This window comes from Ailuropoda melanoleuca, chromosome 4 (genome assembly GCF_002007445.2).
Source record: "Ailuropoda melanoleuca isolate Jingjing chromosome 4, ASM200744v2, whole genome shotgun sequence".
Classification (NCBI taxonomy): Eukaryota; Metazoa; Chordata; class Mammalia; order Carnivora; family Ursidae; genus Ailuropoda; species Ailuropoda melanoleuca.
In genome coordinates, this window is record NC_048221.1 from 12,846,617 (window position 1) to 12,864,885 (window position 18,269).

Here is an 18,269-nt window from a genome sequence, read left to right on the forward strand (position 1 = left end):
CCCGCCCAGGAGTCCCACCCCTGTCTTTGCCCCGCCCCGCCCCCTGCGCGGAGCCCCGCCCCTCCAGCCCCGCGCTCACGCTGCAGGCAATCCGCGTTGAGCAGGTCCTGGCACTTCTCGTGGCACTTGACGCCGCACTCGGTGCAGCGCATGCCCTGCCGCGCGATGCCCCACAGCAGCCCCTCGCACTCGTAGCAGTAGGTGGGCGTGGTGGCCGTCCACACCTCGAAGTTGTGCGGCGTCGTGCAGGAGATGGGATAGATTAAGGCTTGCAGGGTCTTCTTGTAAACGTGGTTTTTCTGAGGGGAGGGAGGGGGGCGGCATGGGGCGCTGTCCTGCCCCGCCCTCACCCCCTTGCTGAGTATAGTAAAGTCCCAGGCCCTCCCCCTGCCCCCACACTGTGGGACCACGGTTCCCGTGCACAGATCATGTTGGCAGGATGTTGCGCGACCCAATTCTGGAAACCAGATTGTGGAGAGCGAGGAATGCCTATCTCTCCCACTCTCTTCTCCTCCTCCTCCAGGAGCCCCCAACCCAGCCCACCCCTCAACCAGTGGAAGGGGAGGCACCCCACGCACCAGCTCCTCGTTGTTCAAAGTGCTGGAGGCCAAGGCCGAGGTGATGCCGGCTTTTCTGGACTGGACCAGGGACTGGGGCAGGGAGATCGCCCAGGAAGTCACAGGGGTCGATTCACGCCCATGGGGTTGTCATCACAAGCAGAATCCACAGCCATGGTTTGGGGCCACCAGCCACGGATTGAAGCCACAGCCACGATTAGGAAACAGGTCACAGCAGTGGGAGCAGGGCCAGCAAAGAATTGGAAAGTGACAGAGGCTCTGGGTTAGAAGGGACCCTGGAAGGTGTGCAGCCTCACACCCCTGACTCACCCATCCCCCACCAGACTCAGGAGCTGTACTTGGCATGATCACCAGCCACAGAACAAAACTACCAGCCACTCCATGAACCAAGCTCAGGAGTCACCTGTTCTCTCCCCTACCCATAAACTGTAGGACATGGCAGGGTTCCCCCCACCCAGGACCCATGGGTTGGGGCCAGTTGAAAGATCCTATGGGTGGGGGGGTGTTCTGGGGAAGAGATGGAGACTGAAGGCCCAGGTCACCATCACTCACCATGGCCTGAGTGTCCATGCAGCAGGTGGGGTAGAAATCAGATTACATTAGTTCCAGAGAACACCTTGCCAGCTCCCAGTCCCAGGTCTGCCATGGGCAGTTGTATAGGTTGAGCACTGCTTATGGCAGGCCTGATCTGCTGGGGGAGGAGAGGGCACAGGTGCTCACCAGGTCGCTCACGAGTGGAATGGGCTTCCTTTTGCGGATGTCTGGCATGCTGTCAATGATGATGAGGCCACCTCCAGGGCTGCAAGACACACACAGGGATGTCAAGGGCCCAGGCTTCCCCCTTCCCCCTTCCTCCAACAGACATCACTTGAGGCCCAGATCACTTGATCTCCCTGGGTATTAAAGGTCGAATTGTGTTCCCCCAAAAGATACATTTAAGTCCTAGCCCCTCAAACCTCAGAATGTGGCCTTATTTGGAAAGAGGGTGATGGCAGATATAATTAGTTCAGATGAGGTCACACTAGAGCAGGTGGGCCCCTAATCCAGTAGAGGCAACAATGTGACAAGAGACAGAGATTAGAGGGACACATTTACAAACCAAGGAATCCTGAGGATTGCCAGCAACTACCAGGAGCTAGCAAGGCAAGGACGGGTTCTCCCTACACGTATTGGAGAGAGTGTGGGCCAGCCAACAACTTGATTTTGGAATTTGGGCCTCCAAAACTTAAAGAATCTATTTCTGTTGCTTTAAACTACCCTTTTGTGGTAATTTGTCACAACAGCCCTCGGAAATGAAGACACTGGATGTCAGCTTCCTCATCTGGGAAATGGGGAGATGATGCAGTTGCCCCCGTTTAATGAAAAATTGCATTAAGGCAAATCTAAATAATATAGTAAGATATTCAAGAAAGCTTTCCTTATGCTCAAAATTGGAAAATGGATATATATATACTTAAAATCTATTCTGGGGGTGCCCAGGTGGCTCAGTCGGTGAAGCATCTGCCTTCGGCTCACGTTATGATCCCAGGGTCCTGAGATTGAATCCCGCATTGGGCTCCCTGCTCAGTGAGGAGCCCGCTTTTCCCTGCGCCTGCCGCTCCCCCTGCTTGTGCTCTCCCTCTCGCTGACAAATAAATAAAATAATAAATAAATAAATAAATAAAATTTAAAAATTCCTGGTTGCTCCCACGGGGCTGAGGCTATGGTGTAAAGCAGCCTCAAACTCTGTGTTCAAAACACCCTCCTACCCCCACAGCTCCGTTACTCACCCGCCTTTGAACCATAGGGATTTAGACATCTCTCCTTCTCCTCGGGCCTGTAGCACAGACAGACAGACAGACAGATATGGTCAGGGTGGCAGCCTCTCCCCAGGGCAGGGTAGGCTCCCCACCCACCTTTGTCTCCCCTTTGGGCTGGAAGTCAGGAGGCCTGGGGCCTAGTCCTCACTGTGTGTCCTTAAGTTTTCTGTGGGCCTCAGTTTGCCCAACTGTAAAATGGGGAGAGAAGAGCTCCTCTCCACCACCAATCTCGGTAGAACTTGGTCTCCTGGTCTGTCAAACTGGGGTTGTGTTAATATCATCTCCAACAAGAGCTCATGTTCTATAGTCCTGGGATGCTCAGGGGCTGGTTCAAACACTTGTAAGATTCTGTCATTCTCCCAGTCTCACCTGCTCACCCGATCTTGTACCCCAGGGCCCTTGCCTGAGCTGTGCTAGCTTTTTGTATGCCCTCCCACCTACTGCACACGACCGACCTCCATTTATCATTCAGATCTCAGTGCAGACCCAGGGTTAACACCCCCACCTCCTATGAACTAAAGGGTGGTATGGTGGGTGAGGAGGGGGGAGAGTCCAGCCCTCTCTTCCGAAGTATTATTGAAGTATTTTGGATATCACTTCTCCTTAAGTGTCACCTCCTCCAGGGAGTTTTCCTGATTGTCTTGGATTAGTTTTATGATCCTTCTATGAAACCCAGAGAGCCTGCCCATGTTTATTTATATATTTTTTGTCCTATTACTGGTTCCATTACAAGAGTAGCTACTGTTTTTTCATTTATTTTTTATTATGTTCAGTTAGCTGTTTTTCCATTTGCTGACTTAGTGAAAGTTATTCAATAGATTTTATGCTGCATATTCTTTTCTATCCTTTGCATTTAGAACCATGTGAATGGATTACTTAGTTAAAAAAAATACAATTCTGGGGCTCCTGGGTGGCTCAGTCGTTGGGCCTCTGCCTTCCGCTCAGGGCGTGATCCCGGAGTCCTGGGATCGAGCCCCACATCAGGCTCCTCCGCTGGGAGCCTGCTTCTTCCTCTCCCACTCCCCCTGCCTGTGTTCCCTCTCGCGCTGGCTGTCTCTCTCTCTGTCAAATAAACAAATAAAATCTTTAAAAAATAAATAAAATAAAATAAAATAAAATTCTGTTTTAAAACATAAGAAATTTGATTTGCAATTTCTATGGCTCTGATGTTTGATGGTCTAGGACTCTGGGAGTTTGTTTAGGATCTCTCACTGCCACTCTCACCCCAGTTTGGAAGGGCCCCTTGCGTAAGGGCACTGCTCTGTCCCCAGCCTAGGGTGGCTTGAGCAATTGAAGAGGTAAATGAATGGCCTCAATTCTGCTGTCCATCTGAACAGTCACCCTGACCCTAATGCTAATCTTTCACTTAATTTCTTCCCTGACCAGACCTCAGATCTTTTCCCAGCCCGACACTCGTACCCAATGTGATCCCAGGCACTGATTCCTCCCCAACACCAATTTTAACCCAAACCTCTGATCCCTGACTGCTGCCCTAACTCTGACCTCTATCCCTATCCCTATGCCTAACCTCTACCCCTATCCATGAACTTGACCTCTGACGTAGCTGTAACCATGGCCTAGCTCCATGTTCCAGCTCACCACTCCTTCTTCCCCACTCAAAATTCCAGCCTGGCATGGGGGAGACTGGCCTGGGCCTCGGTGGGGCCAGCTGGTTGGGGAAGAGGACAGGCAGGCATGGGTGAGAACAGGGAAGGGCCCTTCCGGAGACAGATGAAGCCAAGGTGCAGCCAGGGCCAGAAAGGGGTTGGATTGGATAGGGTCTGGGCCAGGAATGGTGGGGCCAGGACAATGACAGGTGGGGGTGGGGCCAGGTTGGTGTGGGCTGAGCCATGGAAAGACCCGGATGTAGGGAATGGGGCACGGAAGTGGGCGTGGCCAGGCTCTCCAAGGGCCAGTAGAGGCTAGTGCGGGCAGCGCCTGGAAAAGGGCCAGGGTGGGTGGGGTACCCGACTGGCGGGGGGGGGGGGAAGTGGGCAGACCGGTGGCTGCACGGGTGTGGGCGGGGCATGGACTTGACCCGGCTGGCCGCTGCTTTCACTCACCTCCTGCAGCTGCAGCCGTACTTTGTTGAAGGCTCGAAGCCAGTTGGCTTTGGCCCGGGACATGGAGTCCTGACCCTCCTGGCCTTCCTCATCCTCTCGTCGCCTGAAACTGAGACAAGGGGCGTCATGAGGCTCCAGGGCCGGCCCTCCCTTGACCCTCTGCCCTTGGAGTGACGTCAGGCCCTCCGTGGCCTCTCTGGCCCTTCAGAGACGCAATGACCCATCTGGACCCCCTCTGACGGGCTTCCGTGCCCCTTCCACTTTCCCACCCACGACCCTGTGACAAACTCCCCTCCTTTCGCCAGGTCCGTACGGACCCCATCACAGGACCGCTGACCCCGTGACAGCCCCTTGGGCCCCTCCCATTACCTCTCCTCAGACTTGGGAGCTTCCGTCTCTGGGGCCCGGTCAGCTGTGGGCACCTCCTCGGGTGCACCTGGCTCCGGGGCTCCCTTGGCCACGTCGTGGGCCTCGGCAGCTACAGCCAGAGCCTTCTCCTCCTTCTCAGATGCGGCCGATGGGAGGCTGACTCGCTTAAAGTCTTTGGGTTCAGCCACGGCCACCTCTTCACGCTGCGTGTAGCTACGGATGTCATCAGGCACCTCCTCTTCCTCCTCCAGCTCCTCCTCCTCCTCCAGGAAGTCCTCCAGGTCCTCATCCAGCTCCTCGTCCAGTTCTTCGTCCAGCTCCTCCTCATCCTGGTCCCAGCGCGGCGAGTCCTTGTGGTAACTGACCGAGCTGTGGCAGGAGTGGTAGGAGTCCCGGTCCCGCTCGTCCTCCATCTCGGAGCCCTGCAGACTCTGCTCGTCGGGGTCGAAGTCCTCGCTCAGCTGCGAGCTGCCCTGGCTCAGTTCCCCCGAGGAGGCATAGCGGCTACTGCCAGTGGGGCTGTGGGGACCAGCCAGGGCTCAGCAGCGGACGCACAGAGCCACTGCCTGACCCAGCCCCGGTCACGCAGTTTCCATCCCCCAGTCATTCACTCCGCATCGGTTAGGCACCTACATTCTGCCCTAGGGACCTGGGAAACACAGCCGTGAACGAAAGAAACAAAAATCTCCGCTATCCTGGCGTTGCCAGTCTGGAGGTAGAGGCAATAAACTCCATCGATGACATGAGTGATCACTGATGACCTACTGTGCGTCAGTCCTGTCTATGCACCGTGGAGGCTACAGATGCTCCCTCCTGCGCTGGGGCCCCCACTCAGTGTGCTCACCTCCAGCCTTTGGAGACTTAGTGCTCCTGAAACTTGCACATGGCCACGCCTGGGTCTTGATGTCCCCGAACCTCAACCTGGTCCTCCTCCCGCCAAGCCTCCTCATTCACCAGGGACCCATGCCTCCCTGCCTCCACTCCTTGCCTCAACCTCCATCCACAGCTGACCCTGCAGTGGGTCTCCCCAGCTCCACCTCGAAAACATATGCAAAATGCATCCACTTCCAGGCCCCACCCTGGACCAGGCTCTGCCATCTCCTCCAGAGGCAGCCCCAACGTCCACTCCTAGCCCCAACAGTGCTTGCTTCCCTTGGAAGTCACAGAGGGACTTCCTCAAGTCATAAGTGCAATCGCATACCTCCTTGTTCCAAATGCTACCATAGCTCCTTAGAGCCCTTGGAATAAATTCGGTGCCATGCCCTACACCCAGTGTGGCCCAAAGCCTCCAGCCTCCCCAGCTCATCTCCCTCCAAGCTCCCTTCTCTCCCCCTGCTCCAGCCACATCAGCTTTCTCACTGTTCCTCCAAAACCCTACACTCTTGCCCACCTCTGGGCCTTTGCCCTTGCTGTGCCCTCTGCCAGGAACACCCCTCCTCACCTGCTTTATCTGGCAAAATCCTTTGGTGCCCGCTGAAATGTCACTTCTTTGAGTGAGTTTCCCCCACCCTCTGGCCAAGTCAGGTCTTTATATGCTCCTAATATGCACCCTGGATCGTGCCGGACATGAGTAGGAAGAAGTGTCTATCTCTGCCTGCGGGTAGGCAGCATGTCGAATCCTCGTTCCTCTTCTAATCATTCACTCAGTCATTCAACAAACATCATTCCTTGTCTTAAATACTTCCTCCACTCTCAGTGACTGGGACCCCTTTCCCTAGCCAGCTCCAGGGGTGCTGTAGCAATCAAAATGGGGGTTCCATCCCTAGCCGTTGTTTGCTAGTTTTTGAGTTTAGTTGATTGCTTTTTGGTGCCCATCCGTGTAGATGGCAGGAGACAGGTGGGGTATTACTTGGCTGGAAAGGACCCCAAGATCCCTGTGGTGATGAACACCCCTGAAGTCCAGCCCAGCACATTCTGGGCTCCCACCACTCTAAGCACTTTACAAATATCCAATCTGCTTAATATCATGTTTGTCATTGTTCCGTTTGGAAACCAGGCCCGGGGTGATCAGGTCGGCGAGGAAGGATGGCAGGCATGAATGTCAGCCTCCTGGGCTTGAGGACCAGCAGCCTGCACGGGGCAGTGCCGTGGCCCGTGAGGGCCAGGGGACCCACCTATGGGACAGATCTAGGGACAGCCAATTTCAAGGGACTAGGGATGGTGGCCAGACCGAGCAAGGACAGCTCCCGAGTCACCGTGCCCATGGCTGGCAGTCAGAAACACAGAGTTGGGCCATTAGGGAGCGCCGGGCAGCACCGTGCCAGGACCACTCGCTGGCTGCTTGCTGGGAGTCCTTCCAATATCACTATGCCTCACCACCCTCCATGAATGCTCGTCTTTTCCTCCACCTGCTCCTTCCCTGCCCAGTTAGAGAGAACACAGAAACCAGTGCCCTTAAAGGGAGTGCCAAGGCACCGCCGTATTTCAGGGACACCTCTCAGGGGCCTCCTGATTTTTCCCTCTTTCTTCAGCCGAAGTAGATGCCCCTTTACCAAGCTTGGGAGACTTTTTTTACGAGATCAAGGGTAAAGGAAGGGCTCTATTACCTCCAAGAAAGTATGGATGCTGCTTTCCTAGACCCACTTACCTCACCTCCAGCTCGCCCAAGTCCCCTACTCCTCTCTCCACCCAGGACACAGGACCGCATACACGCACACGCACAGATCCCTTTCTCCATGGTGGCTACCTGAGGGCCCGTGGCTCGGAGAACTCCTCATAACTGTGCATGGAGTCACTGTACGATTCCCGGGAACCCAGGGGTGGTGGACGGACAGAATACTGGTGGACTGAGGCATTGGGCTGGGATGTAGTGTAATAGGGTGGCGGGATGCTGTTGCTTGTCTCGCTGCGATAGTCACTGTCACGATCATCCACTGCGCTGTCCGGGTCATCATCTAGAAGAGAGAGGAGAGGAGGGGAGAGAGTGAGAAGGAGGGGGAGAGAGAGAGCACACCATGGAGGCCAACGCAGTCTCTCGGACTTCTCAGACCAGGGAGTCTTCACTGGCTGCTAACCCAAGAAGAGGAATCTTTGCCAGAGTGAAGGAAGGATCTTGGGCCATATTAATAAAAGTAGAGGCTTTAGATAAGGGAGGAGAAAACCCTGCTTTGCTGGTCAGACTGAACTCATAGTCTGGGGTCCAAGGTAGGTCCTACAATGTGAGGAGGACAAGGACAAATTAGAGGGTGTCCTTCAGCTCAAATGTGAGAATGGACTTTGCTTAAGTCCAGGCTTTCTGGAAACAAGATGAGTTTTTCCATCAGGCGGTGAGTCACACAAACACTCAGAGGGACATTTAGAGGGAAATCAGGAGGACAAGGTGGAGTACAAATTTCCTTTAACCCTCAGAGATTTCATGATGTCCGAGGATGCAGATCCAAGATGTGAACTCACATGTGTAGGAATAAAGAAGGGGCTGTGACAGATACCGTAGCACTCAAAGAGGATTAGGTGCTTAGGTTGGCAAGATCACCACACACTCAGAATCTATTGCTAAAATGGAACAGGGGGATCTGCTGAACTTCAAGTGTTTTATAAGAATTAAGGGATGTTTTAGTTTGGTTTGTTTTCCTTGACAAAAAGAGAACAGTGTGGAAGGATGTTAGATTGTGGTGGGACGGGAGAGACTCCATTCATTTAGAAAGCAACACTTGAGGGGCGCCTGGGTGGCTCAGTAATTAAGTGTCCCACTCTTGATTTCCGATCAGGTCAGGTTCTTGGGGTTGTGAGATCAAACCCAGTCTGCTTGATCTGCGCTCAGTAGGGAGTCTGCTTTGAGATTCTTTCCCTCTGCCCCTCCCCGCCCTCCTGCACGCAGGCACACCTGCGCGTGCTCTTTCTCCCTCTCTCTTAAAAAATTAAATTAAATTAAATTAAAAAATAGAAAGCAGCACTTGAAAACAAATGGGCTGCAAAAAAAATTTTTTTTAATTAAATTAAGCCCCTGACTGGGTGGCCGATGGTACTCTCAACCATGGCATCAACTTACTGGTGACATTAAATGCCAAAGAGGTGGCTTGCCTCTTTTTATGCCCCCATTTATAAGTTTTTTGCTCATTTCCCAGATGTTTGTGTGCTTTTCTTGCCTTATTTTTTAAACCTTCTAAATTTTTTTCTGGCTTATTGTGTCTGTTTCTATATATTTAACGAATAGGTCCATTTTTTTTTAATGTGGTAAACTGTTTTAAAAATTATTTTCACACTTCACCTAGAGAGCTAGTTGGGTTCATTCCCAAACCTATTTTGCCTTTTGAGAAACCTTCATTTCATTTTCAGCTAGCAAAGCCGGCCTTACCAAGGTAATTCTGGCTTCCTGGTTTCTCAACTGACTTGGGCCACTGTGACCTACAAGCTTTTTATCTTGTCCCTGTCACTCGCGGCCACCACCCGATTGATGTGCTGTGTGCCCGCAGCGCTGGCCTTTTAGGCAGAAGCAGATGTGCTTTTCCACGGCTCAGATCTGCAGGTGTTAGGGTATAACTGTGAGGCTATAAAAGCCTGAAGTGGGGGGGTCTGAAACCCAGACAGTCCCCCATGGAACGCTGGGCATTTGTCAGTGTCACCAAATTCCTCCTTTGACCAACTCGTGTTCTACCCAGTTACCTGGGTATATATATAGCCTTTAGCCAAATGGGCATTCTTTCTACCAAACTGTCCTTGACTGGGCCAAGGTGTTTCCAACCAAACTGCATGAGGCTCTGGGCATGATCACCAAATTATTAATTTTTTTCTTCAAACGGTCTTGTTTTAGGGGTAAATTGCTTCCTATTGGATTCTTTCTGCTTTCATCCAGACTCTGCTTTTTCCCAGATTGGTTCTTGACCAAATTGCCTGTTTCCCAATAGGCATTTTCAGCCACTCTGGCCTTGATGAAATGACCCAATTGTCTTTGTTCTTTTTGACCCAATTATCAGCTTTGGCCAGATTGGTTTCAGCCAAAAATGTCTTTGTTTTTGACTGTGTTGTTTGTTCGTGGCAAACTGTTTGTTACCAAGCCTCCTTGGTTGCCACATACCCTGTTTTGGCTGAATTGGGTTTTGACAAATTGTTTTGGATCCAAGTATTTGTAAACATTTTCCCGGGTCCTGGAGGGAGGGCATAGGGGAGGTTGTCCATCAGGATGTGGGCACTGGATGGAGGAGCTCCCAGTGGGTGGGGTAGGGGGAAGGAGGTAGATTCATGCTCAGGCTAGAAGACTGGATTTCTCTGGGCGGGGCAGGACATGGAGAAAAGGGAGCTGTTCCTCAGGGAGGTAAATGAGCATCTCGTTGTAGAAAGGGGGGGTGAATTGTTTCCTTCTCCTGGGGTTAAATTGGAGGAAGATGGAGAGGAACTTTGGAAGCTGAGGTCTCCGGAGTGATATGTGCCTGGGGGTCCCTGCCCAGATGCTCCTTCTGAGACCCTCTCACCCCATATCTACCACTACCAAGTGACACTGGGGCCCATTTCCAGGTGGAGAAGGAAGATGGGGAGACAAAAAGAGGAAGGAATCACAGGAGAGGAGATGACATTATACATGGGGAACAGGGAGGGGGAGAGGGAAGGGGTCACAGTGCCCAGCTGGAGACAGGCAGGTCTTTGGTCTAAATGCCCACTCCTCCCAGCTGAATCCCTCCACCCCCATAATGGTGCCCACTCCCCACCAAACCGAGCAGGACCCTCAACACAGATGTTAATGGTCAGGGGACAGGAGGGCACAGGAGGGGTCTTGCCGGTCCTTAGGCCCCAGTGTGCCCGCCATAGGCTCCCTGCTTCCCTGGCGGTGGGGCGGGGGCCTCAGGGTTGCTAAGGCCCCCACCTCCCCATGGCCTCCCGGAACATCAAGCTGAGTACTTACTCTGCTGCTCACCCCAGCCAAAATAATTCCAGTTGCCTACAAAGAGAAGGGGCAGAGATAATAAAAGGGAGCAGGCAGAGGGGGGGCATGGGGAGGGGGACTCCCCCATCCTCCTCATTTTCCCCATCTCCTCCTCCCACCCCAGGACCCCGATCCCCTCCTGCCCTGAGTATCATCTCAGAATGTCACTTTAACCACTGACATTTGTGTCACCTTCGGTCATCACCTTGGGAGGCAGGGGGATATCCCCATTTTTCTCAGAGGCCACAAGTTCAGCCAGGAAGTTTTATAATAAAGAGGGCATTTAGGCCCAGTGTTTTCCAGCTCTGAGCTCTGGAGTCAGCCCTCCCCACTCTCTCCCTCCCCCTTCTGGAATACAAGGAAAGAAACACTGAACTGGAAATCTAAAGTTGGAACACCACTGAGGGGTGGGTGTGAAGCATTCTGCTCATTTTACAAGTGAAGAAACAGGGCTCAGAGAGGTAGAGTGAGCAGCCTGAAGTCACACAGCCTCTAAGGACCAGGGAGAGAACCACATCCTCCCTCATCTCCTCATCCTCAGCACCTGGCATCTTGGAAAAATGCCTTGGACCAGAATCTTATCTCCTCTGACACTTGGCTGCCTCCTCCAAGAAATGGCGGTGACGAATCATTCTCGCGAGAACTCAGAGGTCAATGACGGGGGTAGGTCTCCATTCCAAAACTGAACCCACCCCTCACATCAGTCCACCTGTCCAGGTGTTTGTCATCTGCTTCTGCCTCACTTGCCTGACACTGTCCCCACCCCAATCCTTCAGTGACCCCATTCACCAGGGAGGGGTTAGTCATTTCTCAGGGCAGTGATGATCCCTCCCCGGGTAGGGAAGTCAGAGCACTTTCTCAATAGCACCCCCAAATTAGTGTAGAAATTGTGTCCCCCAACTGCAGTCCCCCAGCCCATCCACCCACCAGGCTCCATCATTATCATCCTGGGCATATGGGAGGTCAACAACGGATACAGGGGAGACTGTGAGAGGGGATGAGAGGGTTGTAGGGGAAGCAGATGGAAAAGGAGAAAGAGGTCGAAAGGTGGGGTGGGGTCAAAATGTCGGGTGGGGCTCTGCCCTGAGACTATAGGACTTGTCACTTCCTCCTGACTCCGGGGAACTCAGAAGGCACTTTTAGGGGACAGACATCTCCTTGGTCCATGTAGAATGGGTCTGGGTGCCTCTGAGTATCCACAAGGCCTAGGAGGATAAACACTCCGGAAAACTTCAGCCTTGGTGGAGGGGAAGTGGTCAGAGGAACATGACCGTCATTGTCCGTAGACGCAGAGCAGTGGAAAGAGAAGCAAAGTTGGAGTCCCTCAGACCTGGAGTTCAAATCCCAGCTCTACTGCCTGCTGGGTGTGTGACCTTAGGCAAGTCACTTCTTCTCTTAGGCCTCAGTTTCTCTATCTAAGAAAACGGGCAGATGAAACAGCCTTCATCCATTGGACGTGGGCCTATTGTACCTGCGTTAGCAGGATTGTGTGTCTGCACCGTCTGGGGGCTGCTTGGGGTGGGTGGGGGGCCCTGTATGGGCCCCATGAAAGCTTGTCAAATGAGTTACAGGTCCTCATCCAGGATCTGATGAATGGAATTAAAGAGTCTGCAAAGTGTTTTTCAAATCTCTAGGACTCCCCTGGGCCCTTCCAACAGCCCTCAGAGTGAGGGCACTGTCAGATGCCCAATTTCAAAGAGAAGGACTCCATGAATCAGAGGGGGACACTGGCATGCCTGTGACCACAGAGCGAGCAGGATTCACATCCAAGTCCCAGATCTTTTCTTTCCACCACACCGTGAGCAAAGACTGTGCGCTCTTAGGACCTGTTCCTCTGGAGGGGAGTGGCCTGTTACACAGGACAGTCATGGGGAGGGGAGGGATGAGGTTTCAGTTGATGCCCAGGGAGGAATCGAGAGGTACTTACAACACTGGTTGCTGGGGACAGGGAGAGGCTTGTCTTGTTCATCTTGAAATGAATACTGAGAGGGAGGAAAGGAGAGAGGGTTCTTCTCAGGAGGGGCCAGAAGCCAGGGGACCAAGACAGTCCTCTGCTCTGTTCCATCCTGACGACCCCTGTCTCCCAAATCCACTTTGTCTGCAGGAGAAGGATGCAGATGTCCATAGAGAAAGACACACACACACACACACACAAACAAACACAGAGAGAGAGAGAGATGGAGACAGTGAGAAACAGAGACAGAAAAAGAAAGAAACACAGTTGAGGGAAAGAAACAAATAGAAGTGGGAGAAAGAGAGAGCAATGGGGCAAACTGAGGAAAGGAACAGGAGAAAGAAGATCAGCGATGAGGTTGGACAAAAGCTATTGTCATGTGAGTATTGTCCTTTTGTACCCTGCCTCCCAGTGTAGAGAGCTCTGGTCTTGCCTGTTCTTTCTTCCTGGCCTTCGCCTTCAGAAGGCTGCCTTCTGGGCCCCACTAGGTCTTTGCACTGTGATGATACAGAGCCAAGAAGAAGGGAGATGTCATGGAAGAACAGGGGTACAGAAGCCAGGGCTGGCAGGGGAGAACTTTGAAAAGTGAAAGTGTGACCCGAGGAGTTGAGGGGTGTGGGGCAGAGAGTGGGTGTAAGGGCTACTGTGGGGGCCCCTGTGTCTCCTTGAGGGTATCTGGCAAGAGTAGGGCTCAATATGATTAAAGTCTTTTCTTCATTGGTGGACTGTATGTTCTTTGATGCCATCATTGTTTTGAGAAGGGACCAAATGAGGCTCTGATTTTGTCCAGTTAGAGACACAGGCAGAGGGACACCAGCGGAGAGTGAAACAGAGACAGGAAGCAGAGGACATCGGGAGACAGAGGGAGGGATGGAGACAGAAAGAAAAGAGTCCCCCTCCAACACTCACCTCATCCTGGTCCCGCATGGCATTTAGCTGCTCCAGCTTCTTCGCCCAGTAGCGCGCCTCCTCCTCGGGAATGTCTGGAAGCGGAGCCCTGGCTGTGAGTCTGGAACCCCTCCCTGCCCCTCAACCTTCATCCAGTGCATCCTGCAGGCCTATGAGCTGGTCTCAAGGGGGTGGAGGAAGAGGAAGGGAGGACAGGGTGGAGTCCCATCACCCCCCCACCCCCGCCTCCAGCCCCAGAGCTGCCTTGGGAATGAACAGAGGATGAGAGAGGAGAGGCCTCCTAGCATTCCAAGGGTGGGGAAGCCATGGGTTCCTGGAAAGATTCTGTGGAGGGTACTGAGCTGCTTCTAAGAGAGGAAGAGAGGTTTCTCTGTGTCTCTGCCTCTGTTTACCTCTACATGTCTCTTTGTCTCTGTTTGTCTCTCCTCCTATCTCCAGCTCACCCTGTAGCCTAAGACCTCAGCAAGGACCAGCCTGGGGCAGTTCAGACCCAAACCCCATGGGTCAAGAAGCCCAGTGGTGACCTAGGGGGGGCTGTGGTGTTCTCTGCACATGGCAGGTGCATGCCCTGCTGACCGCTGCAACTGGGAAACTCTCTCCTCCAGGGACAGGAAACTTCATCCTCAGAATGAAGGGCAGTCTGAACCCACCCAGGCCGGGCCATTCTCCTGGGTCTGGTGAGGGTCCTGTGCCCCTACACTCACCTAAAGGCAGCTCAAAGCGGGTGTCAAGGAGGATGCGGTGGAAGGTGGGGTCCTTGGTGCCGCAGATCTCACTGTCCGCCATGATGACCTGAGAGTCCAGTGTCAGCCACTCTCCAGGGCCCTCCTGGGGGTTGGGGTGGGGTGACAGGGTCCAAAGTGATGCAAGGTGGAGCAGGGATCTGCTTCATGCTGACCGGCAGGCCCCCTACTCTCGCAGAAAATGCCCTTCCCCTCATCTCGCTCTTACCCTAAGAGCAAGGGTCATGCCCACACTTTACAGACAAGGAAACTGAGACTCAGAGAGAAGGTTCCAGTCCAGGGCAACATGGTGGGTCCAAGGAATCCAGAGGCAGGCATCCAGAGAGAAGGCCCTGTAGGGCCAGGCAGGGGTTGTCCCAAGTTTGCACAACTATGCCTCATTTGTCATGGGCTTATGTGGCCCTAGTTTCAAATAAAAGTCCTGATGCCCATCCAGGGGATAACTCCCCACCCCAAGTGAACAAACCAGTCCTGCAGTCACAGAAGACAGAGCATGACATAGTCACCTCCAACCTGGAGGTCAAGGCAGAGCCAGAGGTAGGGAGAAGGGCTACAGTACTCAGAGGGAAGTTAGGGAAGTTTTCCTGGAGGAGAGGGCATGGGAGCTGGGCTTAGAGGGTGATGGAAGGGATACTTGAAGCCCAGGGAACAGCACATGCAAAGGTTCAGAGGCCATCTCTGGGGCCTATAAGGGGTGGAGGTTGGGGCGGGGGGGAGATGAGGCTGGCAATATAGGCAAGTGCCATCAAGAAAGCCTCCCAAAGGAGATGAGCGGGGATGGCAAGGAAAGGTCCTAGGATGGCAAGATCCCACTGGGCCCAGCATGAAGGGGTGGAGTGAAAGGGGTGAGATGTAAGGCCAGGAGGCCAGGGAGGAGGCCAAGGTTATTGTCTAGTACCTTCAGGGCTGGTGTAGCTTTCTCCCTGCACAAAGTGCTAATTACCCACAATAACCCTTCTCCTTTCTTCCATAGAAATACATTTTCAGCTGGGCCCAGGGCTGTGCCACTTAAGACTACATTTCCCAGGCTCCCTTGCAGCTAAATGGCCACATGACCAAGTTCTAGCCAATAGCATGTGAGTGAAGTGCCGGGAGCAGCTTCCAGGTTAGGACCTTAACCAAGAGGGTGAGCCCCCGCCTTTGCCACCTTTTCTTCCCTTGGCAACAATGCAGATGTAATGGGGATCCTCCCGCAGCCATCCTGGGCTGCACAGGGAGAAAGGCAGAGCAACAAGATGGAAGGAGTTCAGGCCGTGGTGGCTTTGGAGCCACCATCCCAAAAATTGTTGGGAGATAGAGATACATGTTCATCTTATGTAGGCCACTGGCCTCTGGGCCCCTCCAAGGCACTCCTCACCAACCCTCAGCCCACCACTCACTTCATTGGACTGGCGGATGGTCCGCAGGGGAATCCACACGGTGCCCACCATTGTGTCCCAGATGAGACCCTTGTTCCACACCTCCACTGTCAGCCCCAAATCCAGGCGGTTAATCTCACTGTGGAGAGAGGGGAGGGGCATGAAGAGGTAGGAGCGAGGGAGTGAAGTCTCAGAAAAGTCAGTTCACCCACCTTAGGACACACAGCCAACTGGAATTCAAACCCAGGCCTGGGTGAGTCTTACCAGGAAGGTAACACAGTAGTTCTTGTTTTACAGAGGGGAAACTGAGGCCAAAGTGTTAAGTTACATGCTTAGGGTATCACAGCAGAACCAGGATTACAAGCTGGGAAGGAAGGAGTGAGGAAAGATATCACACAACTCTTGCACCTCCAACTCCCTTGGCCCTTCCTCGAGCCCTCAGATCCTAAGAGTACTGGCTAAGTGAGGAAGAGGCTCAAACACCCTCTGTGGCTCCCTATTACCCCAGGATAAGGGCATTCAGGATGCCTCCATTCTTCCCAGGGTCTCCTCTATCCAATCATATGGGGACACCTCTGAGAACACAGATGATACTATCTGTAAGCACCTTCCTTGCAGGACCCACCCTGGAAATATGCAGATTTGAGGGAAATCCTTAGTAAATGCCCAGTTCACTGAATTTACTAATTTACCAAAGATTTATCTTAAGGAATGTTCTCCTTGCATATAGCTGTGACCTTGTCATTCAGTAACTGGCTTTCAGGGAGTTGGGGGCTACACTGTCTCTCCCCCTTCACATCTTCCCTAGAATTGTAGGGCTAGATCCTCCCCTCTTTCCCCAAATTCCCCTGTTTCAAGATCCTGACTCAGAGTTCCCCCATGGCCTCCACCACTGCTAGTCCCCAGCCAAGCTCTGTTCAGGGATTTGAGGGCTGTCTGGGTCCAAATCTCAGCTCTGCCAAGTATAAGCTGCGTGACACTGAGCAAGTGACTTTGCCTCTCCGGTCCTCTGTTTCCTCTTCTGTAAAATGAGAATTAGAATAGCACCCTCCCTCCCAGACCTGTGGGGAAAATTGATTTAATCAAAGCCTTAGAAGAGGGCATGGAACATGTTGTTGGCCATCATCAGAGAAGATGGATGTAATATGAGACCTTGAGTGGCTCCAGGTTGAGGGGAGGGTCCAGCTCACGAATTCATTCATTTATTAGGCAAATATTTATTGAGCCACCTACTGTGTGCCAGACGTTGTCCTTGGCATGGGGGCGTGGAACTCACAGTGGAGACAGAGACCAACAGGCCCTACCCTCCTAGACTCACAGTCCAGAGCCAGGGCCCAGAAATGTGTCAAGAAATCACACAAATGATTTAAATGATAATTGGTGGCTTGGCCTGAAATTACTCTCCAATTGCTGCTTGGGGATGGTGGTCAGGGAGGGCTTCCCTGAGGAGGTGACTCAATAGAGATTCAAAGGACAAGAAGGACCCTGCTGGGGGGAAGGAGGAGGAGAGAAGAGCAAGTGCAAAGTCCCTGGGACAGGACCCAGCTGGATGCGTTGGAGGAATGGTCCAGAGGTGGAGGCGGCTGGGGCAAGTGTGCCAGGAGAGATGGAGGGAGATACTGGCAGGTTACAGGGGTCATGCCTGGAAAGAGGGTGTTGTGGAGAGGAGTGTGGGTTTTGTTCTGAGGTTCACAAGCCATGAGCCATGGGCAAGTTTACAGAGTGACAGGATGTGATTTGCAGTTTTAAAAATATCCCCCTGGCTGCCTGGAGGAGAACAGATTGCTGGGAGGCAGGAGGCGGGCAGCAGCAGGAGGCCAGGGGCGGAGGCTGGCGGGCAGCGGGGACTTGGCTGGTGGCCATGGAGATAAAGGGAAGCAACTGGATTTAGGAAGTGCTTTGGAGGCAAAGCTGATGGCTGGACATGGGGCCGAGGGAGGAGGGAGTGGAGTCCCAGACGACATGCAGGTGTCCAGCTCTGCTCTGTGGGACCAGCGAGGACTAGCAGCCAGGCCATGCTAGCCCAGGCATTGCAGACTCACAACATGAAATCCTGCTCCCAGCTGGGCTGGCTGCCCCGCACAGCGATGGTCGTGCTCTTGACATTTTGCACCTTCAGGGTCACGTACGTGTTGAATTTCTCTGTGGTGGTGAAAGCAGGGGTCAGCATAGGGGCTTGGGGTCCCCCCATGTCCCTTCCCAAGCTCTAGGTGACCTTGCTGTGATCCCCCAGGGTCTCCGCATACTTGGGGCCACAGTCCAATAACCAGGTCCAATATACTGAGCTGTTTCTGTGCCTAAACCCCAGAGTCCCTCCCCGCCAGTCCCTCAGAGCACAAGGGAAGGGCCTTGGTTCAGGGAGATGTGGAATTTTGGGATGCCTAATCTGGGATGCTGCTTAGAAATGACTGTGTACAAGAGCCCTGGTTTTTAACTGGGAAGACTGAGGCCCCAGATAGTGAAACAAAATTGACAGTAAGAAACTCCCTTCACTTTTCTGAGCCTCGCTTTTCCCACGTGTAGCTTGATCTAAGAATCCCACCCTGTCTCTTAGGATCTTGGGAAGGGCCTTTGTCTCAGGGTGAGCACCACCTCCACTGGATTCTCCAGGAGATGGCTGGGAAGACTTTGGGATTGCA

General features: G+C 53.2%; 1 protein-coding gene across 5 annotated transcripts in view; it reads right to left on the reverse strand.

Annotated features, from left to right (window-relative positions):
- UNC13A (unc-13 homolog A) overlaps nt 1–18,269 on the reverse strand; it is a 59,677-nt gene that overhangs the window by 31,927 nt on the left and 9,481 nt on the right. For 4 of the 5 annotated variants that reach the window (XM_034658040.1, XM_034658039.1, XM_034658042.1 and 1 more), the window contains 14 exons: nt 17,673–17,772; nt 15,652–15,769; nt 14,234–14,357; nt 13,530–13,603; nt 12,594–12,648; nt 10,646–10,681; nt 7,496–7,703; nt 4,810–5,328; nt 4,441–4,549; nt 2,348–2,394; nt 1,299–1,377; nt 1,131–1,136; nt 579–650; nt 80–299 (listed from right to left, as the gene is read on the reverse strand). In XM_034658040.1, coding sequence (XP_034513931.1) covers nt 80–299; nt 579–650; nt 1,131–1,136; nt 1,299–1,377; nt 2,348–2,394; nt 4,441–4,549; nt 4,810–5,328; nt 7,496–7,703; nt 10,646–10,681; nt 12,594–12,648; nt 13,530–13,603; nt 14,234–14,357; nt 15,652–15,769; nt 17,673–17,772 — 1,767 coding nt within the window. The remainder of the gene's footprint in view (nt 1–79; nt 300–578; nt 651–1,130; nt 1,137–1,298; nt 1,378–2,347; nt 2,395–4,440; nt 4,550–4,809; nt 5,329–7,495; nt 7,704–10,645; nt 10,682–12,593; nt 12,649–13,529; nt 13,604–14,233; nt 14,358–15,651; nt 15,770–17,672; nt 17,773–18,269) is intronic. The other variant, XM_034658041.1, reaches the window with a different exon arrangement.